This window comes from Triturus cristatus, chromosome 5_1 (genome assembly GCF_964204655.1).
Source record: "Triturus cristatus chromosome 5_1, aTriCri1.1, whole genome shotgun sequence".
NCBI lineage: Eukaryota > Metazoa > Chordata > Amphibia > Caudata > Salamandridae > Triturus > Triturus cristatus.
The window spans coordinates 51540006-51567639 of record NC_140587.1 but is presented as its reverse complement, the minus strand read 5'-3'; the positions used below and the strand labels follow the sequence as shown (position 1 = coordinate 51567639).

The following is a 27634-nucleotide window of genomic DNA, read 5'->3' as shown; positions in this document are numbered from 1 at the left end:
TTTTAGCTGCAGTTTTCTGCCGCTAAAGCGGCGATAATTGTATCGCCTGTCTTGATAATATGCCCCTTAATTATTTAGAGCTATTACTGCTTCCAGAACAAAACCAAATTGTGAAATTAACTAGCGTCCAGATGAGAAGTGATGCACTTGGATTTCTTGCTGCACGGTAATGATGGCAGACCTTATTTCTATATACTGTATTCATAGCGGGCCTGGTTTTGAAAGAGCATTTTTCAGAAGGAAGACTGTATTGTGGACAGGCATGACTGCAAGGAAGTCTCTCCGGTGCACCCAGTACTCTGCCTCACAGTAGGTAGAGTTTGAATTCAAGAGGACCGGAAATAAAATGATGTAGTAATATTCAGAAGTAGGCACAACTAGGCAGGACATTGGTGTAGGCAGCCTCCTTTTTCACCCTATGGAAATTTGAGAAATGTTTGATTGTGACTGAGTCAGTCACAGGCAATCAAAGTGAGCGCTTCAAAAGGATGTCCACAAGAGGTCCTCGTTCCCCAAAAGTTGGGAATTGAGAGGTGAAAATATCTGTTTTTGCAGCCCTTCGTCAAAAAACAAAACAAAACAAAGAAGATCACATTTTCGAAATTTCGCAGGCAATTTTGTAACAAGCATTTGCAATGCAATAGGTCTCGCATTATTAAAGTTTGAGCTATCGGTGTTGCATTATTAGCCCGTCATTTCAAGCTAACTCACTCAACAGTTCTGGCTAGTGTTTCCAATATTAATAATATGAAAATGCAATATTATTATGACTTCTTTATAGTACAACTATCAGTTTGTCTGCCTTTTTGACCTTGAAGTGCTGTGAGAGTGCTGTGAGAGTGCAATGTACTGTTCCTGACCCCGAGGCTGTATAGGGATTTAAGGACTGTACACTAACTCGGTGTGTGTCTGGACACTGCCCACTGCCAGCGCTGTGTGTGTAGTGGAAACATGCCACCCCATGGACAGTACTGGGGTGTACAGAGCCCTCATAGCTATGCGTGTGCTAAATCAGCCGGTGTAGTGAGCTCTTGCTCGATGGGGTATGCTGGCTGGTTGCTTTTTGTTTGTTTTTGTTTTGCAGTTATATTTAGCGCGAAGTCCACCAAAAAGTATTGGAGAGATTTACAGGACAACCAGTTACATTACACAAGAACACATTGCCTATTGGAAGGCGCAGGGAGATTAACTAATTTGCACAGAATCACAGGACGGTGAGCCAACGCCGTGACTCGAACCTGGTTCCTTAGCTTCCCGCTCGGCAGCTCTGGTCATTACGCCACATCCTTGTGCTTTAGGGAGATTGCCTACTGTCGTGTTGTGTGCCTATGCTCCGTTTTTATACAGTTCTATTGCAGAGAGGGCTACTGTGCCCCTAATATTCTGTGCAGTGCGCCACAGTGATGCAACGCATCAGGTGTTAGTGGGGAAGGAGGGGATCTGGGGACACAGTGAGGAGCAGCGGGTTATAGAGTCTCCTGAAGTGTGCCCCGGGTAGTACTGTCCCTCTCGTTCCTTAGTATGCAACAGGCTGAATACTCTACACAGGGTACTGCCTATAAATAATAACGTACCCCATACATTGGCAGAACTCTTCCGATCTCAAACTCTAAAAAAAAAAAAGCCATTTGCTTTGCTAATGGTATTTTATAGCAAAGCAAATGGCTTTAACTTAATAAAAGGCGAGGCCTATTGCATTTTTAATGCTTGTTAGTGAACTGTACTTAGCTTCATATCCTTAAACTACAAGTCCCTGACTGCTCAGTGATTTGCCTTACAACGCGAAGGCTTCCAGCAGGCGCTGTCACAGGGGTTCACTAGCCAGGGGTTTACCCACGTCGCCCACCTTTGTGCACTAGCCCTGCCATCGAAGTTTGAATTGGGGTCATGTTGGGGCGGTGTGAGAGAGCGAGGGTTTATTTAGCCCTGAAGTTCTCTGCCCCTTTCAGCACCATCGGCGGGCTCATCTCCCACCATGAGTGCCAGGAGAGGCGCTGCTTCTATGTATAGCGCCTTTGCCCTCCAGTGAGCTAGAGGAGATCACGAGGGAGGAAAGTACGGAACAGGATGGGCCGGTTTCGGCAGGAAGGTGCACTTGGTCCGGACGTCGAGAGTGCAAACACAGCATTCCTTTACCCAAGACGGGCCCGGGTGTGTCTGTCACAGTCAGGGCCGTTTCTAGGTGTTTTGCCGCCCTAGGCGAGAATTGAAAAATGCCGCCCCCTCCCTTTTCTACCATCAATCACTCTCTCCCCCTGTCATCCAGGCTAGAGAGGCACACCCTCTACTGCCGAACCCTTCTATGTTACTCTCATTTACTATCAGGAAACACGATCACAAAAGTCAATCCTGCAAACGACCTCAACGAAAGGCCCACGCCAGAACGTTACGGTAGCCATACACTCACAGAACTATGTACACGGATGCCCAATAGAGCCTTGTGTTTAAATACCACCGAGGCGTCAAGTGCACCTCGTTTTCAAAACCAGAAACAAAAAAAATAGTACTTTGCATTGCTCACTCACCCAGTACCTGCCCTCAGTACCCCTCAGTGAACACAGTCTTCCGTGCTCACTCGGCCAGTACCTGCCCTCAGTACCCCTCGATGAACACAGTTTTCAAAGTCACTGTCAGTACCTGTCTTCAGTACCCCTCAGTGAGCACAGTCTTCAATGCTCACTTCGTCAGTACCTGCCCTCAGTACCCCTTAGTGAACGCAGTCTTCAGGGCTCACTCGGTCAGTACCTGTCCTCAGTACCCCTCGATGAACACAGTTTTCAAAGTCACTGTCATTACCTGTCTTCAGTACCCCTCAGTGAACTCAGTCTTCCGTGCTCACTCCGTCAGTACCTGCCCTCAGTACCCCTTAGTGAGCGCAGTCTTCAGGGCTCACTCGGTCAGTACCTGTCCTCAGTACCCCTCGATGAACACAGTTTTCAAAGTCACTGTCAGTACCTGTCTTCAGTACCCCTCAGTGAACACAGTCTTCCGTGCTCACTCCGTCAGTACCTGCCCTCAGTACCCCTTAGTGAGCGCAGTCTTCAGGGCTCACTCGGTCAGTACCTGTCCTCAGTATCCCTCACTCAACACAGTCTTCAATGCTCAATTGGTGTGTATCAGTACTGAGAGACCCTCGGTGAGTACCAATCCTCAGTGCCCTTCGCTCAGTGCCAGTCCGCATAATCCCTCTCCAGTGACAGTCCTCAGTGCCCCTCTGTTAGCAGCAGTCCTCAGCGCCAGTCTTCGGTACACCCCGCTCAGTACCAGTCCACAGTGCCCCTCTGTGAGTACCAATCCTCAAGACAGTCTGTGAGTATCAATCCTTGGTGCCAGTCCTCAGTGCCCTTCACTATCATTCAATCAGTGCCCGTCCTCAATGCCTCTCCGTGGGTGGCACCCCCTCAGCATCTCTCTCTCAGTGACAGTCCCCAGTAGTGTCCTTGCTCTCGCATCACTGGTGCCCCTTCCCTCTTGCATGGATCATTGAACTCTCTGTCCTCGTGCCCTTCTCATCCTACATGCCGGCACTCCCACCTTCACCCGGCAGCTCTCGCTTCTCTCACGGGGCCTCCCGCTTACCCTGGAGTGCTTGCTCCCTGCTTCCTCCTTCTACCTTTCATATGGCCGGGTACTACCTACACCCCCTCCTCCCTTGTTCAGATCCACAGAATATCAAGAACAAGAGTTTAGTTGGCAAAGGGGTCGTAGATAACCCCCAGCCGTATTTATTAACAAAATTAATCAAACAATGAATATTAACAATTTTTACAAAACTTTACGCAGATAATCATATAATTGACATTTGATTACATTTGATATGTACAGATATCAGATGGCTATCCTTAACATAACTCTAATACAAGTTATTCCTATCCGAATCTAAGCATAACATCATTCATAATCATAATGGCAATCACTTTCTGCGTATCCATGTTTGAGCCTACGGCAAGGTCAATAACTGGGGTCAGATCCTTATCAATTAAACCCCGCCCTCCCGCCTGAGTGCGCATGCGCAGAGGGCCCGTTCACTGTGAGGGTACTTCCCACCCCCCAGTTACCCCCGTACGCTCTGTATACTATCTCCATCGGGGGCCCTTGCCGTTCTGCGCCCTTTACTGGCACCATTGTGCACGTGCAGGGTGGCCAACCAGCCTAGGAAAAGCGTAACTCCCCCCTCTACCATCTGCGACCATGCAATGGTGCATCCCTGGCATGCTTTTGCTAACCAACCCACTTCTGTGATTATGGATTCCACCAGCCCTCTTCTACCCAGATTCACCAGATCATTCCCTCCCAGGTGTAAGATAATGATATCCGGACAGGGACCCCTTCTACTCAGCAAATCCCCTATAAAACCCCTGCATTGACTCAAACAAAGGCCCCCTTTCCCATGGAATGAGACTTTTAAACCAGCCTGCTCTGCCCAGTGCATGTAGTTCCCTGAACAGAAAAATGCTTTCAAACGTATCACATAGGAATGGCCAATAATCCAAACCACCTGTGTTCCTGACGCTGTCGGAGGTGCCTGTCCTTCCTTTGTTTGTTGCAGATATTCCGACGCCAGTTTACCCCCTGCGTGACAGGTTCGAGAAACTGTAGAGATTAAGCAGAATGACACGCATCAGTACAGTGCACATGGCCCACTTACAACATGTGCAGCCGCACATTAACGTTTGTAACAATTGGAGGACCACCTCCCAATTCTCTTGACATTGCTGCTGTGTAACCCCCTAGCTGTTGCCTCGGTCGCAGCCCCTATTCTAAACGAGTGAGTTCCAAAGCGAGCAGGATCTAAACCTGTCTGCTTAATTGCCATGTCCATGACCCTCTTAAACTGAAACCGGGTGAGAGGTGTACCATCTGCATGGATTAATAAAGTCCCACACCTTATAGAAGATCTCTATTGCCATGTGCTCTGTGCAACACTAACCCCTCACCGCGGGCCTCTTGGTCAGTTTTGGACTTTGTAATTGATATTAGTAGGGTATCACCATGTATCTTCACATGGTCTAACTGCAAATCTTTCTGTGCATCCTGTTTATTCTGGGCGACCAATTCCCCAACGTGAAATGCGCCATAAAAGGCTAGATAAGCCGCCCTGAATAATAAAGCTTCCCCTTTCGTCGTGCAGACCGCGTCAAGCGTCCCCAGTAGGGCATCTAGTAGTTCCACTCCTATTGGATGCCTTGAATCTGGTGTTGTTCCCTGGATGCGCTGCCAACCTTTTAAAGCCTTCCTTACGGTAAAGCTATCAGTGGGATCCCCCTTGCCCCTGGCTCGGGCGAAGAAAGATATCGCTGCCACGTGGCGCCTGGCTGCCGCCACTGAGCGTCCCTCATCATGCAATACGCCTAAGTAACATAGCAATGCCTTTGGGGTGTGCCAATCTTCTGCCCAATCCCTCCCTAAAAAAGTGCAATATGCCCAAAACACCCCCTCATAGGCTTTCTTTCTCCTGGGAGCTAGACTAGCTGCCATGAGGTTCGCTAGTTGGGGGCACCAATCAGCCAAAGTACTTCTGGGAAGGGTGTTGCGTTCGCTTCTGCAGAAGGGAGGTGTGTTCTGAAGACCTGCATCTTGAAGCGAGAGAGTACATCAGCAGCATTATTCAATACGCCTGGGACATGTTTAGCCTTAAACAGTATATTCCCCTTCATACACAACAGGGCAATCTCTTTTAACAGGCGGAGGATCACCTTACATCTCGCAGCTGCTGATTGATGCATTCCACCACAGTCATGTTGTCAGACCAGAATACCACTGATTGGTTACACAGACTGTCCGGCCATACCGTTAGGGCCACCCAGATAGGAAACAATTCTAAGAAGCCAATGTTAGCCGTTAGACCATTCCGTACCCATGCGTCTGGCCACCTGTGCGCTACCCACTCATTGCCAAGTATGGCACCAAATCCCACACTACCCGCAGCATCAGTCCATAAACCTGACTCTGCAGAAGTAGTGGGTGGACCGGACCAGACCACCCTGCCGTTAAAGTCCTGCAGGAATGCCATCCAAATCCGCATGTCCTGCTTGACCTCAGCGGACAGCCGAATGTGATGATGTTTTTCTTGAATCCTGGTCATGGCTTGGGCGACAGAGCGAGAGAATGGGCGTGCCATTGGAATCACTCTAAGGGCAAAGTTCAACTGTCCTACCGTTTGCTGCAACTGATGCAAGGTAACCTTATCCTTAGCTAAGCATTGCTGTAAGGTTGTCTTGAACTTCTTACTCTTATCTTCCGGCAAGCGGAAACACCCTTGAACTGAATCTAGCTCAATACCTAAGAATTCTATCTTTGTCGTTGGTCCCACTGTCTTTCCCGGTGCCAGGGGAACCCCAAAAGCCCGCATGAGTGTGCAGAATTCCTGCAGTGCCCACGCACACTTCTGAGAGCCCGCAGACCCTAAGATGAGAAAGCCATCTAGATAGTGCATGACAGACTGGTGCTCAGTCACACGTCTAAAAACCCATTCCAAAAATGAACGGAACTTTTCAAAATAGGCGCAGGAGACCGAGCAACCCATGGGCATACACATATCCATGTAGAATTTGTCCTGAAACTTGAAGCCTAGCAGGTGAAAGTCCTCTGGATGAACCGGTAAAAGACGGAATGCTGATTCAATGTCAGACTTTGCCATCAAAGCGCCAGGGCCCAGCTCCCTGAGCATTTCCACAGCCTGATCAAAGGAAGCGTATTTCACACTACAACTTTCCTCACTGATGGCATCGTTTAGTGAATAGCCTCTAGGTGCAGATAGGTTATGGATCAACCGGAATTCCCCCTCCTCTTTTTTGGGGACAACACCCAGTGGTGAACAAACAAAATTATGCACCGGAATGCGATCAAATGGGCCCATTATTCTGCCCAGGCGTAGCTCTTTAGCAATTTTATTTGCCGCCACTCCTGGGTTGGTCCTTACTGACAATTGATTTTTGCATTCAGGAATCCCGACATAACCCGGGGCAGGAATCCTAGACCCATATGTGAAACCTTCTTGCAGTGTCCTAGCAGTATCATGACAGGGGTATCTGTTTAGCCACGGGGTCATAGCTGTGACGTCAATGGGGGAATGTGTGACTCGGTGCACCCTGCCATCAATCCTGCTTTCTCTTGCCTTTATCCCTAGATTTTTTGAGACACTTGGATTCTGGGTGGGAAGGATTCGCGCAGATAGAGCAGGCATGTTTAAACTTACATGTGCCTGGCGCCCTAGTACATGTTCTTATGTTAAAATCCCAACATGTCCCCTTCCGCCCCCCTCTACCACCTGAGCCATGGGCAGGGCCTGTGTTCTGCGTAGGCCAAAAGGGCTGATAAGGCTGAAACGCTGGAATTGCTTGTCCTCTGTTCGCCTGCGTTGTGCTAAACTGAAAATTGGTCTGAGGTGCGCCAAACGGATCCAACCAAGAGATTGTGCCAACCATTCTCCAAGATAGCGCAGGGTCCGATGCCTTCGCCCTCCTGAAGTTTATGTCATACTGTTTCCAACCCCATCCCCCATATTTGTCGTGAGCCATGGTAATGCGGTTCTGGTAACATGCCATCTCTGCCTGTATGTTAGGGAAACGTTCTGCGATTACTGCCATAAATACTGAGAAACCCCTGATCCAGTTGTTTAAGTTCCCCTCCACTCTGAATCGTAACAACTCGCTTGCCCATTCTCTGGGGAGCATCCAGTCTTTCTGTTTCTTAGCTTCCTCTCTCTCTCTCTCTCTCTCTCTCTCTCTCTCATCTACTAGGAGAGAAAACATGCTAACATAGCACCCTGACCAGATGAGTTCCTTCAATTCGCGTGACACATGCCTAGCCACGTTCTCCCTCCCGGTACGAGATTCACCCACTCCCAGCATTGGCAGTGTCTCCTGCTTACCTGCTGTGGTCACTCCAGCAGGCTCTGCCAGCTTCTCTATTGCCTGGCTCACCACCCGTTCTTCTTTGTTGACGCCCCCTGGTGAAACCCCATTGATGGGGCTAGGAAGAGAAGGAGGCGCCAGCCCTGTTCCTAGTGGCCCTACAAACTGGGCAATCAACTTCTTTGCTTCTGCCTCAGGGTCGCCCTGCATGCCGTTCCCCCCTACAGTTGGTGACAAAATCCCTGCTTTCCCCAACCACGGCAGAACCGCCGCTAAATGCACCACCAAATCTGTTGAAACCGGGTTTATGCCTGCTGTACTATCCTTAGGGACCCCACTATCTGGCACCCCTGCGCCCTTTGGCGTGATGGCTACCGGAATTGCGCCTGCCGGGACGACCGGTAATGGCCCAGGCAATGGTTCTCCCATAGGTACCACCCCCACTGGCAGTGTCGGGCCGGGGCACTCAAAGGGACTCCCCCCAGCGGGACCACTCCTGATGGTCCAGGGACCTCCCCCTCTTTAGGCTGAGACACCGGCGCCGTCGCTTTAGACTTAATCCCCCCTTTCTTTGGCCTAACCCGCTTTGGGCTTGGGGGGTACTATGGTGCGCCTGGGTCTTTCTAAGGTCCCTTCTTGACCCTCAACCCTCTCCCTGAGATCTGCCAAATTTTTCCCCAATCTATCCACCTTCTTCCATCTCTTGTCCATGCTAACCATTTTTCGCATCGTCTCCATCATATACTCCATGCGAGAGCGCTTGTCGCCCCGCTTCATTTTTCCTACCATTGCCACTTATGTGCCAAATGCTTTGACCCTTAGACTAACACCGCGTATACAATGCTAGCTTTGTCCTAACCTGCCTAAAAGGTACCCAACGTAAGAACGTTCTTCTGGATAAAATACTTGTCAGCACTGTATCACTGCAATACATAAAACACTATTGCTTGAAGCGCAATCCCCAAAATATGATGTCCTCCTGCGCGCTGCATTCCCAACGTAGAACCAATTTCAAACTTAAATGCTGAACAAACAGTATACTTATTTGCGCAGCGCAAGTGTTTCAGACCCTAATCCTGAAATCGCAGTTGCTTGCCCCACCTGTATGTTCTATTAAAATTGCATCCTAACACATTCAGCCACGAACACAACCCTGGGAACATGAGCCTCAGCTTTATATGAATTAATTAGTTTAATTTATTATTCGCTCTTAAATCAAATATTTCTCAACCTTACGGAAGGAAATACCATTGCCTACACTTTAGACTGAGCAAACAGTAACATTGCAACACCAGGGATTGAACACCTAGCCTTCACAGTAAGAGTCCAAGACCTTAACCATTAGGCCAGAGTGACTCTTTTTCTTTCACTTTTAAAGAATTAGGCCAGCGTGTCTCGTTTTATTTGGCAACGATTACGAAAGCCACGAAATCCTCTCTGTGTAGAACTTCACCACGAAGGCTCACCGCATCTGCAACAAGCATTGGCAATGCCAATAGGCCTCGCCTTTGGGAGCTTATTAGTATTTATCCATTCAGTACAGTATCCTGGTTGCTAAAACATTTACTGCTATTTTCTGTGCCACTGGTGAACGGCCAGACACACCCACGTTTGGGCTTTTGTGCTATATAATGAACACTGGAAATCCAGTTTATCCCCAGATCTACCGAAATGAATTTAAATGTTGAATATAAATAATGTTATTGAAATAATGTCTTCACTAACTGCACCATGTGGTGATGCATTGAAATCCAACCTAGATTGATTTATGGCAGTAGTGATACGATGATATTGTATTTTTATATTTAACAAAACAAGCCAAAATGTATCAAATGATGTTCAGTATCCAAAGGCAGTAATGATGCGCAGCCGTAATAAAAGCGAGTATGAAATATACATAAAGGAGGCAAATGCTAAAATGTGCTTTTAAAAAAAAAAAGTCTCTGTATATTATTTTCAATTTTGTCTATGTCTTAAAAATTGCCATTAGCACTTTCCTGTCATTTTGGTTCTTTTGACGTACACAAAGTAAACAATTGTAATTGTTTGAAATAAAAAAAAAACGTTCCTGAAAGCAAACCTAAGTGGTTAAAATATAGGATGACTTTTTAGGATGTTATCTTCGTGTACTATATATTTTTTAAATACATGGTATTTGGGCTACATGGTATTTCGGCTACGAGCCAGACACAGGCTTTCTTTACTGAGCTTTATCAGAGCAGGCCTGTCTCCATCCCGCCTGGTGCACCGAGTCACCATATACAAAGAAGTGTGAGCATTCCATAGTGAAGTATTGGCCCTTCTTGGATGCCACTGCAGCCAGCGCCACTCATACCCTGCCAGCACTTGCAATGGCCGTACTAACATAACACCTAACCATCACACTCCTATAAGTGTGACAATTCAGCCTATTTCAGACCACACAAAGCTATAATAATGGCAATACTGGGATTATTCATTTTTAATATACATTGACTTAATAAACACGTTTTTTGTGCTAAAAAAAAAAACCCAAAAAAACAGACAGCGCCAGCATGTGGTGGACTGTCACTAAATCTGGTGCTGACAATCAAGTGCTGGTGCCGAACACCAGAAACCACCGGCACAAATAAAGCACTGGGGCCATGTAAAGCTTAACTTCGACTTCCTGTTCTACCTCAGTGTGCTGGGACACAGTGACTTTTATGTGAGATATGCAGCGTCTCCCAAGTGCCGACAGACAGTGTTGAAGTAAAACAATTGTGCACAGATGGTTGCTTGCGATGGCCTGATAAGGTGGGGCAGACTTGGGAATTGCCCGCATTTTGGAAGGAAACGCGGTTTCTTTGAAGGAGCAGTATTGTTGTTGGCAAAATCTTTTTGGGCAACATATGTTTTTGTATTTGATAAACCTGAATAGCTGGGTTTGAGCTGGCGACTTGTGACGAAAATGGTAGGCTTGGTGTCTGTTTGTGTAGGAAGGTGTTTGCCACCGTTTGTGGCAACTTTAAAATGAAAGCTTTGTTTAAAGTATATTGGCATCAGAGTTTGGATCGTGTAATTATACGTTGTGCTAGAAGCAAAGTAAAGGTATGAAGCGATCAGCAAGATGTTTTCATTTGTTAGAAACATTGAATTAATTACCACAGGAAACATGATATTTCTTGACAGAGGTACTGTTTTTTGCTCGAGCAGATAGGTACAGAGTGAATGAAGAGTGACTACAACTTTATAGAGGGGGTAAAGGCACATCAGCGACAACCAAGTAATATTGCATTTAAACATGTTTGGAAAAATAATTGTTTAAACGCATGCTAAATACACTTGTGAATGGGGTGTTGCGAAAACGAAATTATAAGGGCATTTTGGGGGGCATAAGGAGATTGAATGTGGTGTTAAGGACAGAGCTGGCCGCTTTGTAACAAGGGAACTAGGTGCGAGTCTTGTGGTCAGCTCAGCATCCTGTGATTGTGGGAAAATAACGTAATCTCCCGGTGCCCATCAAATGAATGTATGCCCGTGCAACGTAACTGGTGCTCATGTAAACCGCACAAATACCTTTTGATGGATTTGGCACTATATTAAACTGTTCCTAAAAGAATTTAATAAAAAACTTGCAGCTTAGTAACGATGTAAAAATCCTTGTTGCTAAGCAGAGAGTGTGTGAGCAAAATCCACGTCCCTGTATATCACGTCGGTAGTATGTTCAAGTAGCATCTGTATGCAATGTATTGCTATGCCTCTGCTGATAAGGAAGGGGTCAATGCGGCCAACTAAAAGGGAGAACAATATAAACCCTTTGTAATGGAAGACCCTATGCTGACACCATCAAGATCTTCGTTAAATTGTCCACTAATGTTGTTTATAGAGGTAGGCAATAATGTATACACCTACAGTACAGTTTTTGAAACGTGAGCCTTTGAAGCCCGGTGCCTCCGTATGCAGGACCACTACAGTGCTACAGCTGTGCGAGGTTCAAGACATTTGGTATGCAGCTCTAAAGACCCTGGATTATAAACTTGATACACTGGACACCGGTATGCGGACATTTTAAATCCAGTGTCTCCGTTTACAGGGGCCCTGCTGTGCCGCATCTACAACTGCACGTGCTTAAAGAATGTTTTAGAAATATCTTATCGTAAACCAAAAAAATCAAGTTAAACGTTTAAATTGGCAGTGCCATGTAAATGGGTCATGTCCCCTTCAACTTGTTTCTAGTATGTATGTTGTGGGGAGGGGTGAGGGACGGAGATGTACAGCCAGAAGCATACAACGAAGATAGCGCAGATGTTTAACGGCCGGTGTCTCTGCATTCAGGGCATCTACAACGCAGCAGCTAGGATGCGATTATTCGTTTTTAATAAAAGACTGTCCAAAATGACCAAGAAAAAGCTCGCCCTTTAAAGCCCGGTCCCTCCCCAAACATGGCCCCTGCAGCACAGCAGCTACAGGAAGACGAAATTACTAAATGTACTTTAAAAAAAAAAAGAGAGAATACCAATCCAAAAGCACAAGCCCCGAAATTTTGAAGTTAGTAAGCCAACACAAGCATAAATAAAGGAAGAATGAGGAAGAGTACATATAAACCGCTGCCGCACCACAGATACACACGGTTAGTAAAAGTTTCAAAAAATAAACAAGCGCGCACTGAAGTTGACGAGGAGGGAGGGGGGAGTGGGGGTGGGCACAGTGGTGCGGCCGCAGTTGTAAAAGGCAGGGAGAGGGTGAGATTGAGAAAGGGAAAGATAGGGATCAAAGGAAACAATAACAAGCAGGAAGGGGGTGGCAAATGGTGTGCACTTTGATGTCCTCAGTGGCCGCGCGGCTCACTGAGGACATCAAAGGGGCCGCGAAGTGATCAGGCAGTGCTTTTCAGGCTGCCAAATGGTGCGCGCGCCCAGCGCACATGCACTGTATTTGGAGGCCTGAAAAGCACTGTTTGCACTTCCAGATCCCCCTTTTACAAAAGCTCTCGCGAGAGCAGCGCTAAAGCGCTGTCTCAGGCGAGACCTAAAAACGAAATAGACAAATAGTAAAATTACAACCTCCTAGCGAGGTCGCACAATAAGGCTGGGGAGCGCGGAGGGCAAAGGGGAAGATTCCTCTGCTCCCCCGCCTTTGATTGGGCAAGTACTTGCCCCTCAGAGGGATGAGGGCTGGCGACTTGCGTGACCCGGAAGTGATTCTTTCACTTCCGGGTCACGACCTGGCCCGCCAATGGGAGAGGTGGCGCGCCTGTCGCGTCACTGCTGTGCGCGACTGGCCCGCCTCCTTTGGATCGTCGGGGGCCGGCAGGACCGCCATATTATCGGCGGGTCCGATGCCGGCCCCACCTTTTCTACTTCTTCTCCTGCGCTTCCTTCTTATCCCCGCAGCCTCAGTATTCGGCGCCTCTCTTCCAGGAGGCCTCCTTCCGGATCCCCTCTCTCATCTACAGGGCTCTCTGCACCAGTCAATGCCCCTCGTGCATGGCTCCCTCTGACCCAATAAGCCCTTAAGACTGGATGGAAATACATAGTTTCCATAGTTTTGAGGGTTCTGGCGATGCAACAGGTTCTTCTTTTTAATTTAGGAAGAGGCGGGGTTATTTTTGTTCAAAAGTCGGCGTATTTGAGTACGTATCCACTTTGCGGTTGGATTACCGAAATACATTTTGTTTAGATGTGAAATGTGCGTGTTTGTGAGATGTCTTGTATCACCAGTACTTTTTTCGAGTTCATCAATTAAGCGTGCTAATACACCATAGAGCGTTTACATTTTAGTGTATAAATAGATTTATTTTTGTTTTATAATGAACTGAACTAATGTATTTTTCTTCTATTTTATTATCAATTCTAATTTGTTTAGCAATATTGAAAGAGGCGTTGGCTAAAATTAACAAATTATGTTTATTTCTGGTGGAATTATTCGGAGTTTTGAGCTTTCCGTGCAAAAGTAGATCGTCCAGTCCAGGTTTTCGCTTTACACTCAGGGATTTGTAGTCCTGTTGATTCCCCCCCCCCCCCCCCCCCTGCCACAATACACACCATAAATCCAGCAGTTTCGTAATTAGTCAACTGCACATTCAGCCCTCCTTCGCATGTACTTTCACAAGATGCATATCGCCACAAATTAATTACCCATATCAAACACATGCAGTCCTTGAATTTGCTGAAGAGTTTGTGCTTACTCTGATAAATTTGCCTACAATAAGCTAGAGCCTGTTTTTCTTATACCCGATGCATAAGAAGGATTTATCTACACTCGTGTTATGCTTTAACATCAACAATCATGTGAAGGTGGCGTGGTCAACGAATATGGCAGCGTATCCTGCGGCCCTGCTTGAGCAAAGTCCCTAGTACAGAGTGTGGCATTACACCCCTGCACCCCACCTGCATTTAGGGATAGAGCCTCTGCCCCTTGTAGCGGGCCGGCGGACGGCCCTGAGACTGGGCCGAGGGTACAGTCTGGTGTGGCACTGTGCTATCGGGGTTCGGCGTTACCAGGGGGCAGGCGGAAGTGCCCGGCAGCGAGATGCTTGTGCTGAGTGCCGAGAGGTGGCACCTGGGCTATCGGTGGACTGATGCCCCAGCTGCTGGAAAACGAAGGATAGGTGAGGCAGGGGCTGTGCTGCAGTGGACGATCAGGGAGGCAGCCCGTGTGAGTTCTCAACGGGCGGAGCGCCGACAGGGAACTGCGGAGCTCCGTTCTTTATACGGTGCCTCTGCCCTATTCAGAACTGCCTCACGCCTGGAAAGGGGTGTGGATGGCTCCCAGACACAAACAGATGGGAGCCGGCTGCATAGGGCGCCGCTGGTAAGCCCGATATGGCCGCACGTGGCCCTGCGAACTGGCTTCAGCATTCTCTTACCCCCATCTCCTGCCACCTTCTTGTATCTGCTTGGGGCAGGGCCGTTTCTACCATTAGGCAAGACTAGGCGGCCGACTAGCTTTACTTTCGTAGGTTCAAATAAAAATAAATCCCCCCTTTTGCCGCCCTAGGCGGCCGCCTTGTCTTGCCTAATGGTAGAAACGGCCCTGTACACCCGCCATCTTGATGTAAGAAACCCGCATGGGTGCACAACCAGTGTGTGTACGTTTTTTTTCTTTTGTTGCACAAAGGATTCCTCTGCTCCTCGGCTAGGCAGGGGACATTAGACAATATGACAACATACGGGCAAGCATCTGATGGGAGGTTCAAAGAATGTGGCGCACACCCCGGCACTGGCGCCCTGACTGAGCATGCTGCTTCTCTCACCCCCCCCCCCCCCCACACTTCCCTCTGCAGCACCCTTGCCTTGCCCCACTCGAGACTGTTTGGCCTCTCCTTGCTCAGTGGACATGTTGTTGGTGTTCATAGAAGAGGGTTGCACAGTAATAGGTGACTGGGGAGGGTCGACCTTCTTAGTGGGTGGAAATTTGGATAAGTCAGATGTGTCCTGGTTAGGACACATTGCATCCCTCATGCTCCTTGTCGCAGTCTCAATCATTCCCAGGTGCTAATAAATGGGCTCAAGGCCTTACTTTATTAATGCAGATAATTTATCGCACCAGTCTTGGGATCCTTCTAACATCTTGAGAGAGGGTTCCCCCTCCCAGAGCTCCCGTCTTCCCTGTGGTCACAGGACATCGTTTTTAGGTCAAGCCTGAGCAGCGCATGCGCTGCTCTCATAGGCATGCTGTATCCCAGTAGAGACTTGAATCTCTGCCCACTCTCCGCCCATATTTTTCATTGGCTTGTGTCACTGTCCACTATAAACTGTGGCTCTTCATTGGTCAATAGGCTTAGTAGTCCCTCCTTAGTACCGCCTTATCTCATTTTGTGACCTCACCAGGGGACTCCCTATGTTATGTGTGTAGTTACTCGATAGGCTTTAATTAAACCTCCGAGCACTATTTACTCAAATAGCTTTGTCCACATGCTTTCTCCTAATGCTTTTTAAAAAAAATTATAACAAGGGCACCAAACGCATTTGCAATGCAATAGGTCTCGTATTTGCGAGAGTTTAAGCTATTGGCATTGTAAATGACAATGCCTTTTATTGATCTGTTTAAAAAACAACACATGAATAAAAGGCATTGTCATTTACAATGCCAATAGCTCAAACTCTCGTAAATGCTTGTTTCGATTTGAGGGTTTCCTCTTGTTCCCTGGGCCTTTAAGTGTTGCAGGGCTTCCCTGACCCAGTGGGAGGCTCGGTGTGATCACTGTGTTCGCTAACCCTTCTTCTATCTGGTCGGATCGGCGGCCACCCACACCATCAACTTTCGAAGGGGAGCTAGATGGATCATCTCCTAGAGAGAACCCTAGCTTTGGACTGATGGGGAGTTAGTGAAGCCACCGTTCTTTATTAACACTGCTCTCTTAATGAACCCATCCAAGGTGCAGCCCGACAACATTTTATGCCCGACTCTGCTACTTTCCGCTTCCTAATGTTGGCCCCAGCAACTTAAAATTCCAAAAATAGAAGGAAAACTCCAAAAACACCTTCACATGACAGTGCCTTTATATTGGACTCTCCGGTAGACTACAAGAAGGGCTTCCAAGTAGTTAAAGAGCCATGGGAGGTGTACCCTCAACTGCCTCTTCCTGGCAATGACGGGCAGAGGACGGGCCCACCCTTGGCCCAAGCGCATCCCGCACAGCGGGGAAGCCGGAAGTGCTTTAGGCACCCGCTGGAGGCCAGCTCCGCCACCCTGCAGGCAGTCGGGGTTCACGCCTCTGGGCGTGTGGGGAGCTGTTTTCTGGGGTCTCCCACATCAGTAGCAAAGGTAGCGGGTCTCAAGGGGGCTCTAGATCCCCACAAAGTGTTGGTGCGTCATTTATCATTCATATTGTATTCCATTTTAGGAATGCCTGCCATCACCGCCCTGTCTTCTCCCACTCACCATTCTTTTTATAGACAAAACCTAAAACAGTATTTCATAGGTATCACCAGTTACAACGTGTTCAATTGTGATATTTATATATTTTTGCTATAATTTTAGCGTGATTTTATGCAGTTTTTGCTCAGTTTATAAACGTATCCCTTTGCATTCTCACCATTGTTTAGAACAACATAACATTGCCCTATAATAAGTTAATAAGATTTTTTCCCCAAATATCTTTATTGCTTTCAACATGTATATAGCATCCCATGAAAAATAAAGATTTTTAAACTTAAAAACATTTGTAGATGTTCTTTCCTTTCTATCACCCCCTCTGCTTATAATCCTTGTTTGTCCCACACAAGATTGACTGACACACCGTTGGGATGAACAATGAAATTACCACCAGCCACCTGACCTGCACACTGTTACCACTACTGTTGGGCTATGTCGCCGACATCCCTTATGGCACTAAGACGTTAGTTGTGCTACTGCTGGTGCTAGCCAGACGCAGGACAGCGAGTGCTATATATTGCAACAGTAAAGGGGAGGTGTGTATATCCCTCCAAAGCCTGAAGCGCTACGCCCAAGGACATTTGGGGACCTTTCAGAGAATACATGGTACAAACATTGGCTGAGACTACATATTCTGATGTTAGTTGATCTCGCAGGTGTGCACCCTGGATATCGAAACCAGAATATCAAGAGCTAAGCAAACCTAGACTTTCTAAACCAAGCTCCCTTTACATGCACCATGGCAATATATATATCTTCAAGGTATGTAGATGTGGAGTTAGGAATACTAAATCTATACTTCTCTATGTCCACTTACCTGTTGATATTTTGTCCCTAGATATGCAGGGGGGACGTGAGCACATAATGCCAATTATTAGTCAAAACATACTTGTATACGATTGTTATATGTGTTAACTATGGACTAAGAGCACGAAGTATGCCTGATTCTGTGCATTTAATGCAGTTTGGTCGTGTCCATGAGCCATATGTTAACTTGTGCTTTATACTGCTGACCTAAAAAGAATAAAATGCATTTCAAATAAATAAGTCTTTTTACTCTTTCTCTGTTACAGACTCTGCAGGATGTGGTGGCGACTCGATGCCGTGCTCGGTCTGTCATTGGCTGCAGTGTTTTGCCTGAAACTCCCAGAAGCTGGAGTCCATGGAGTGGACTATGACCATTTTTCCTCCAAATATGACCTACAGTGCCAGGACTGCGGACAAGGACACAGATACTACTGGTGCCATACACGGGGTGGGTGGGACTACTGTTCACCCACAGCCAACCGGGACTATTACGGCAGGCGGTGCAAAGTGGACCATCCCTGTGGACGCCATGGCTACTCCTACTCCTGGTGTTACACAGAAGGTGGAAGCTGGGGCTACTGTGGGCGAGTTGAGATGAAAGTTGTATCCCACGTGACTTCCAATTATCACCGCATCTGTCAGGATGAGTGTGGCAAAGCTGATAAAACAAGTTACTTCTGGTGCTACACTACATCAGGGTGGGACTACTGCTCCCCGCTCTCAGCTGTCACATGTAGGAACACACAGTGTAATGCAAACCACCCCTGCGGCACGCATGGGCACAACTATTACTGGTGCTACCGTGGGGGTTCCTGGGACTACTGCGGATTTGTAAGAGATAGCGAATGCAAGTTGGAGCCTGTGGGACGGCAATTAATGGTGAATCATTTTGATGAGATTGTTTGTGAGAGAGTTGATCACGGCAACAGGGTTCGGACTCAGTTCCAAGCTGAACCCACCACAGATTTGGCTGATGGAGGGTATTACTATGATGAGGCAGCTTTCCAGGTGATTGCGCATTGGACCAATGGTTGCCTTCGACCCCAGCAAACATCCAATATCATACGGACGGGTAACCTGCGCCTGGATCTACAGGGGTTTGTGAACTCTGGGGGAATCCGCTATTACAACTACCAGATTCAGATCAATGGGCATCGGCCGCCGGGCCAGAGCTCGTCCATCACTCAGGTGCTGTTCCCTGTGGATGAGTGTGTTCCAGAGAGATACATTCGCAGAGCATTCATGGAAAGCCTTGTGCGTAGAGCTAGGATCAGAGTAACAGTCAACCAATATTGTCAAGCCAAAAGGAACTATGGCTGGACTGTGGAATCTGAAAGGGAAGTGGACCTTAGCTTTTGTGATGACTCTTTTGGAAGTGAGATGCACCCCCAAAGTATCCCGTCATAGCACAGAAGCATGGTTTTATGGCTCTTCAATAAGTGGAATGTCCCATCAAAAATATATATGTCATACCATGCAGCCACAAGTCAGCCATTATCTAACCATAGAAAAATCAATAACTAACTTCCAAAAAGCCCACAGCCAAACTACAACAAATTATGCAGCCAGTCAATCCACCCACTCCTCTGTGACCGTTTAGCCGCCCAGTTTATATCTTCGTCCATGACAAACGTCCCATCTCCACCATTGGATCCACCAAGCCGCAGGGCTCAGTCTTCAAAGAATGGTGATGGTTCATCCGCCCGGTCTACAGTGGCCGACCCACCCCCATGATCTTTGGAATATGCAGTGTTTCACAACCATCATGGATAGGGTGGCAGGAATGAGAGTTTTGTTGATCTAATATGTTAGGAAACTCTGCCTGAACAGCAAAGATAGATCTACCCTCCAGAGTTCAGCCAGCAGACACCGGGGCAGGTCCTTCAGAAGACCCTGGAATTAAGCCAATGCTGACAGTAGAACCAGAATAGCGCACACTATCAACTTAAATTGATTTGGGTTGAAATCATTTACTTCTACTACGGTGATCAGATTTTGAAAACCAAAAACTGGGACATTCCACAAACATTGAAGTAGGACTAAAATGTCACACCCACCAAGGGGCACAGAATGATATGAGACAACACTCACTAACATAGAAAACAAAGACACTGAGGCACTAAGAGAAACAAATTAACAGCAACTTTATAAATAGTATTATATGTGTCAATTAAATAGATTTTTGATTAGGATGGCAACTATTCCGTCTTTGGAATACATAAAAGCGTGGCTTCCTTTATATTCAGCCGACCGGCTCTAAATACTACGACATGTGCTGAATTTAGTTAAATCTGCCAGGACAGATGATGAAAAACCAGCAGTGTCCTGGCCAATGCGGGATACCAGGGCACCCTATTTCCTTCTAAAGCTGATCTAAAATTAGCAACTGAAAGTTATGGCTATTTCTTAAATTGACTATGGGGGTGCGCTCACTGCTCTTCACGCAGTGGCAGAACATAGGACCCCACGGCCCCCAAGCTCCAGGGGGCCCCCTCAGCACAGTACCATTGCCTGAGAGCTCTTGAATGAGTCCAAAGGTGGGGTGGGGGGCTCAAGTTTTGTTACCAAACTGTCTTCACAAATCAATTCTTGGCCCTCTCCAAGCTCGACATGTATTCAATTCAGAGAAGTTCTCCGCAAACTCCTGTTCTTGCTTCTCTCAAATGCCTACCTCTGGAATCCAGATGCACATTCGAGACGGCTGGCCTCACCTATCGAGCCCCCCACCTGGACAATCCCAAATATCTAATGCAGAAATTCTACTATTGTGGGAGAGGTTCGGGGAGCAAATCACTTTTACAAACTGAATGGAGTTATCCTTCTATGCCAATGGCCCCAACATTGGGCTTGCCCGACTAACTCACATCAATCTTCCTTCTTCTCGTACTCTCTTTAAAAAATAAATCAGGACTCTTCTAGACTAAACCACCCTTAACTCGAGGAGCACTTTTAAAGAACTATTTGTTGATGTGTTTTCTATGTCAAGACCCACAAACGGTCCCACTGGCAGTTCTTTGGAGGGCATATTTAGTCCCTCTTTCATTATATGATGTTTTAGTTTGAGTCACTGTCAGTTCGTCCGTTTGACTCTTGTATGTACCATGGCTGTTTTTCCATGATTGTGTCGGTCATTCTTTATATTGTTTTTATTCTGATTGTATTTCCATTACCATGTGAAGTGCCTTGATGCCTCTTCTGTGGACATGTTGAGGCACTATACTCCGAGCAAAATAAATAAACCAACCAAATCATCTCCTTCTTAGAAATTTAAGTCAGGGATCTCCAGGGATCTTTCAACTTAGCAAACACAATTCAATTCAAATTAATATATTTAAAAGAATTTGGATCTCCAATGAGGTCCACATAAAATATACACACAATCATTACACGAAAAGCAAATTAAGATACAAACTCAATTCATTTCCACTGAAGATAGGATAGAGTACAACGACAAGCAATGTAGTAAAATCCCAGTGAAATCGCCTCAGAATTTCATTGAGAAACAGAATTTAAAACTATATGGCAGCAGCATAGGATGGCAGGAGGAGCAGTGATAGCTAGAATGGTATCTACGGGCCCGATTCACAGAACTAATTTAAGACAAAATCCTTAACTTACTACCATTTTGGAACTAACTTTAAGACTTTCGGTATTCACAGAAGGCATTTAGGAGTCCTAACTTTACTACTCCAAAACTGAGAAAAATCCTAACTTTAAGACTTTCGGTATTCACAGAAGGCATTTAGGAGTCCTAAAGTTAGGACTCCTAACTTTACTACTCCAAAACTGAGAAACATCCTAACTTTAAGACTTTCGGTATTCAGAGACGGCATTTAGGAGTCCTCAAGTTAGGAGTCCTAACTTTACTACTCCAAAACGGAGAAAAATCCTAACTTTAAGACTTTCGGTATTCACAGAAGGCATTTAGGAGTCCTAAAGTTAGGACTCCTAACTTCTGTAAATACCGAAATGAGTAAGTGCCTTCTGTGAATACCAAAATGGTAGTAAGTTTAGGATTTTGTCTTAAGTTAGCTCTGTGAATCGGGCCCTACATTCCTACAACCCAGGTAAACATAGTCTACTTCACCCAATACTTGCCCCTAGCCAGACTCAACACACAGGGGCATATGTTCAAGGAAGTGGCGGAGAGTGGCGTTAGCCGTCATGGCTTAACGCCTCACTCCGCCACTTCAGAAACGCAAGACTGCACCATATTTACAACGATATGGTGAAGCCTTGCATTTCCCCCTGTGCTGGTGCTACACTTAGCAGCTTAGCGCCAATGCAGGCAGGATAAAGATTGTTTATGTACAGGAAGGTCTCCTTCCTGTACATAAACAATCTTTAAATGCCATTTTGTCACTGCTATGTGTGCTGCTTCATGCAACACACATGGAAGACATAAAATTGTATTTTATTTTAAGATTGTTTGTGTACAGGAAGGGGAACCTTCCTGTACGTAAACAATCCACGGCTTTTAGCTTTTTCCATGTGTGCTGCACAAGGCAACACACATGGAAAAAGCGAGGAGAAATAAAGCATTTCTCCTCGTTCCACCAACTTAAGACCAGGTTTTCCCTGGTCTTAATTTTGGCGCTGCCTCCTATTTACGCTGTCCTTGTAAATAGGGGGCAGCATCAAAATTAAAGGGTGTTGGGTTGGAACGCCCACTGCAACACCCACTGCACGCAACTTTTAAGCTCAGTACAGCGTAAAAGGGGGCCTTATTTACAAAGCAGCGTTAAGTCACGTTAAGTGGCTTAACGCTGCCTTGTAAATAAGGCAAGGCCCCTATCACCACAACATCGTAAAAAGTGACATTCCCGTGTCGATAGGGGCTTGCACATAGTCTCCTTCTTCGCATTAGATATCAATCCAGTGATGCTGCTCACAGAAATAACCTCACAGCTGGGCCTTCTGCTTCTTTTTTCCTGGTATTTATTTTTTGGTTTTCAACCAACATGACTTTGTCTTCCCACTACAATACAGGGGTAAACGCCCACTGTCTTGGATTATAGCCAGTGGTACACTGGGGTTGACAGATTTAACGAACAGTACATTAAACAAATTGACTTAGGAGAACCGGCACCAACCACAGGAACATCAGACCGGTGAGAGGAGGTGGTAATAGGCCTCCCGCCATTGACGAGAACACACGTTCAGGAGATGGCCCAAGACCCAATTACAGCACAGTGGAGTGTCCAGTTCAATTCGTTGAAGAGGGGTCACTTCCAGCAGACCTAGATTGCCCAAGTACCTCTCAATGCAAGGAACCCCCACCCCTTGCTGGAGCAGCATAGAGTCTACTGTAGTGGGAGCAAAATATCTTTTTGATCTCTGTCTGAGTGTTTAAAATCTCACCCTGCGGGGCACGTATTGCTGCTACTGGGGTCCTTGCAGTCTCTGAGACCAGAAGCCATGTCCAGCCGTGTCCCGCTCCATACGTTGCCAGGGCTCGTATTCTGTGTAATCGAGGGCGCGCAACCTAGTTAAAGTCGCCTTGTAATCCAGGTTTCCCTGTGCTAACTAGTTGAGGGCAGAGTTAATTTCCAGGGTGCTAATCTTGGTTTCTAGCGCCGATAGCTTTCTGAGGAGCATCAAATGTATTCCCATAGATAGGTTAAATACACCCTCCAGGAACCACTTTAAGGCCTCCCGTTGAGGAGTATGTTAGAAGCTGGGCCTGCATTTTCACCGAAAATAAGGTCCACACTCTCTGACAGTGATGCACGGAATACCTCATCGTGAAGTGTCCATGTGGAGAGAAGTCGTGAGGGTATAGCCGGGTGCCTGCCTCCTGGTCGAAAATCAATTTGAGGGGATTATGGTTGTATAAGGTATGGCCTAAATATTCAGCCGCTTCAGAGCTACAGTAGAAGAGATCAGTTCTTTTGGGAAGGTTGCATACCCAGGAATAGTGTGAGTACTCCTTCATCACTGGATCTAAAAGGCATCATATGTTTACGATGTGAATATTGATTGGGCTCCCAAAAACGGAGGAGAGCAATTGTCCAGAACCATATCAGGGAGAATATTGAAGTCCCCACCTCAGATTCATGGAGCAAATGTGTTCATGGGTAGTGAGGGTGTGTGTGCGCATGCCCATAAAGGTGCCTTGATTCATATTAGGGCCATAAAGCGCAACCAGCAACAACGGGGTCTCATCCAATGGGCCCCGAAACACTACATTCCTACCCTACGGATCTATTGAGGATGTTGCACCGTGAAGTGAACCTCTGAGGCGAACCTCGCATTGCCATGCCCGAACATCCCACGTCAGACATTGTAGGGGTACATGGAAGAGTTAGCGGTGTCGCCCATAGCTCTTGACATGCAGGTTCGCCTCATGAGCCTCAACCCCACAGAGGTCTCACCTGTGCCCTTTTTGAGGCCAATGATGGAAGTCGTCGACGGTTGAACAAACCTTAGATGTGATACCCAACCATTGAACCACTCCTCGACTTCCAAACCCAGGCTGATGCGCCAACTGGTGATCACTCCATTGCGGTGTAGTGCTCACCCATAGGGGAAGCGCGGGGGCATGTCTGATTAAATCACTCTCCCTGCACATTGCGACGGCTCTGCCATGAGCCGCATCGACCGCAGGGGGCGCCCATTCCTACACTCACGCTAGACCGTGCCCGAGCCACAATCCAGAACAGGAGGACTGCGCTCCCACACACAGGGCCCCGGCGACCGCAGGTGGCCATCGGCGGTGAATGAGGGACCCGGATCATGTCTGATGCTAGGCAGGGATCAGGATAAGCTACGCAGGGGGGTTCATCAGGGCTCACCACTGAGCAACCGGCGTCAGAGCTGCCACCTTGGCCACGCCCCCCACACCGCTCCTCCCACCGCTCTCTGGGGAGAGTCATCGTGGATATCCTATTACTAAAACCTTCCTCACTAGATACGCCCTTTAGGAAGCTCTTTGTAAAAAACAAATGCCCGAGTCCTTAAGACATTAGAGAAGGCAGTTGCATTTCTACCTTGAGATCATATTTGGAGCCTGCCAGTGATTTTGCAATGGGAAACTTATGGACATAACCTATAATATATATATATATATATATTCAGTGAAAAAACCATAGGTTTCACACACGTTATAGTTAGGAATTAGCATTTAAAAAACCTTAGAAATTCAGTGAAAAAACCATAGGTTTCACACATGTTATAGTTAGCTGGACATTTTACTCGTAAAAAACCAATGAAATTGCCCCGTTATAGTTAGTTCAGCTAACTATAACTCACGCGCCCGCAATGCACTGCTGATGACGTCACATATTACATCACTCATGACATGGTCAGTGACATCACTCATGACATCACTGATGACATCTCAAATGACATCACTGATGACATCACTGATGACATCATCCAGTGAATGTGTGTTTTTCTGAAAATTAAATATGTTTTATTTATGTATATCTCAAGGTCGATGGAAGAATAAATGGGTATATAAGTGTCTAAATGGATGATTTGTTTTTGAAAAATTGATTGTTTAACTGACTGATTAAGTGTATCTTAGTGAATACATGGCTTAGTGAGTAATGTTTAAATATGTATATATCTGTATCAGTCTCTCACTTTGTGTATAAGTGGCTGCATGGGTTGGTGAGTAGCTACATGGGTGTCTATATAGGTTATTAGTTGGTTTTTTGAGTATCAGTCTGAGTGTCTGCATGGTTCGGTGGGGGGTATTACGTAGTGCATAGGTGCATGAATGAGTGACTCACTGTTTGTATGTGTTGAACAGACCATGTGTGCAGGACTGCATGGGTGGATGAGTGTGTGTATGGGTGTGTTAGTGAGTGAATGACTGTCTCAATAGTGTCTTTATGAGTAACTACATATGTTTTAAACTAGTATATGTGACTATTGGTGTATATATGTGAGTATATGCAAGGGTGAGAGATTGGAAGAGTTCCTGTATGAATAAGTATGTGTTTCTATAAGTGATTGTTTAAAAGACTAAGTATGTGTAAGTTTCCGTAGAAGTAAGTATGGTGGTGTGTGTATAACTGTATATGCAAGTAAATGTATGTTTGATTCTTTATTAGCACGAGTGACTATGTGTGTGAGTAACTCTATGCATGAGTGGCATTGTGTAACAGGATGTATAGGTATATGAGTACATATGATGAGTGAGTACATGTATGAGTGACTGTATTGGACTGTTGGTGAATGAGTGGATGTGTATGTGGATCTTAGAATTACTGAAGAGGTTGTTGTAACTGGTATTGGTATGTCCATTGTTTTGTAAATTTTAGTCTCTTTTTTTGAATGTGTGTGTCAAAGGTTATATTAGGGTGAGAGGAGGTCTACCACTCTATTACAAGGATGATGTCATCAGTGATGTCATCAGTGATGTCATTTGAGATGTCATCAGTGATGTCATGAGTGATGTCACTGACCATGTCATGAGTGATGTAATATGTGACGTCATCAGCAGTGCATTGCGGGCGCGCGAGTTATAGTTAGCTGAACTAACTATAACGGGGCAATTTCATTGGTTTTTTACGAGTAAAATGTCCAGCTAACTATAACATGTGTGAAACCTATGGTTTTTTCACTGAATTTCTAAGGTTTTTTAAATGCTAATTCCTAACTATAACGTGTGTGAAACCTATGGTTTTTTCACTGAATTTCTAAGGTTTTTTAAATGCTAATTCCTAACTATAACGTGTGTGAAACCCATGGTTTTTTCAGTGAATTTGCAAGGTTTTTTAAATGCTAATTTTTTTTTTTTTTTTTTTTTTTCTAACATATTTTTAATTTAATTATCTTACCTTTTATAAAGACTATGATTACATTTTTTAAATTCTTTAATATGTTTTTTTAAATATATTTTTAAAAATAAACATGTAAAATTTATTTGCAGTACTTTTTTTAAAAAAAAAATATTTTTTTTAGTACGCGTACCGTAAGCTCACGGTAAGCGTACGGTTTACGCAACGTCCGTAATCTATCTACGCTGCTTGCGTATAGTTACGCACTTTGCGTTGCCGCGCGTACTGCGCGTGGGACGCGTGCGCGCTTACGCCACACGCACACGTTACGCGGAAGTGTCGGGTAGTGACTGTTATGCGCATGCGCGCAAGCGCGTGTCTTTTTTACGCGCATGCGCACTTTTGCCGTAAGCGTACCGTAAGCGTACCGTAAGCGTACGGTAGGTCATGTGATCATGAAACACAACTTTTGATTGGTTGAAACTACTTTCAGTTCTAGAACTCTCCTACACCACACCCATTCCCCTCATTTCTGCTTGTGATCCCTTGGGAGAAGGAGCTGGTTTGTCTTTGGGATACGATGGCAGAACAGCAGAGCTCTTCTGAGAGTGAGGCTAGCACTAGCAGCACTGTCTTGAGGCAGAGATCGAGGAAACAAAAGCCCTCTTATGTATGGGATTATTTTACTTTTCCTGAAGGCCAGCAAAAGGTAAATGCACCCTTAGTGACTTGTAAGCTGTGTCAGCGTGTACTTTCTAGAGGTAACCCTAACAGGAAGTATTCCTTTGGGAATCACACCATGAAGAGACACCTCCAGGATGTACACAGAAGGACACATGGTCATCTTTTTGGAGGTAACTCTTCAGAAAGACGAGCCAGTACATCCACAGTAGCTCAGCCTGAACCATCATCTGCAGGGCTGACTCCTTCTTCTGCAGGTCAGGTGAGCCCTTCATCTGTGGGGGGAGAATCTCCTTTTGCTGGCCCTCTGGAAATGAACCCTCGATTTCGGAAGGTTGATATTCATTGCACATTTTGTAAAGATCTAATTTGCCATAGGGAGACCAGTGTTTCCCTAGTGAACAACAAAATAGATCAGCACATTTGTCGCTTTGAATAATTTTCCCATGCTTCCTTTCCTCTGTCCCTGCATGAACACAACGGTTCTTTTAAGAGCCAACCTTATCTTTCATCTTTTTTTTACATATGTTTTTAAAAACTTTTTTTTATTTTTTTTTTACCGTACGCGTACGGTGCGCGTACTTTTTTTTATTTTTTTTTTAAAAACACTAAAAATCATTTATCACATTACATTGTCCTTGAGAGACTACAATTATTATTATTGACTTACCATACTCACTGAAAAAATATTTATTCATTTGTTTTTTTAACAAAAAAGAT

At 46.0% G+C, this 27634-nt stretch overlaps 1 protein-coding gene across 2 annotated transcripts in view; it reads left to right on the top strand.

Annotated features, from left to right (window-relative positions):
• The window catches only part of LOC146830144 (uncharacterized), a 75922-nt gene extending 55163 nt beyond the window's left edge, over positions 1 to 20759 (top strand). For both annotated transcript variants that reach the window (XM_085604394.1, XM_085604392.1), the window contains exon 2: positions 17771 to 20759. In XM_085604394.1, the coding sequence (XP_085460520.1) occupies positions 17781 to 18911 (1131 nt within the window). In that variant the 5' untranslated portion in view covers positions 17771 to 17780 and the 3' untranslated portion in view covers positions 18912 to 20759. The remainder of the gene's footprint in view (positions 1 to 17770) is intronic.
• The last annotated feature ends 6875 nt before the right edge of the window (positions 20760 to 27634 follow it).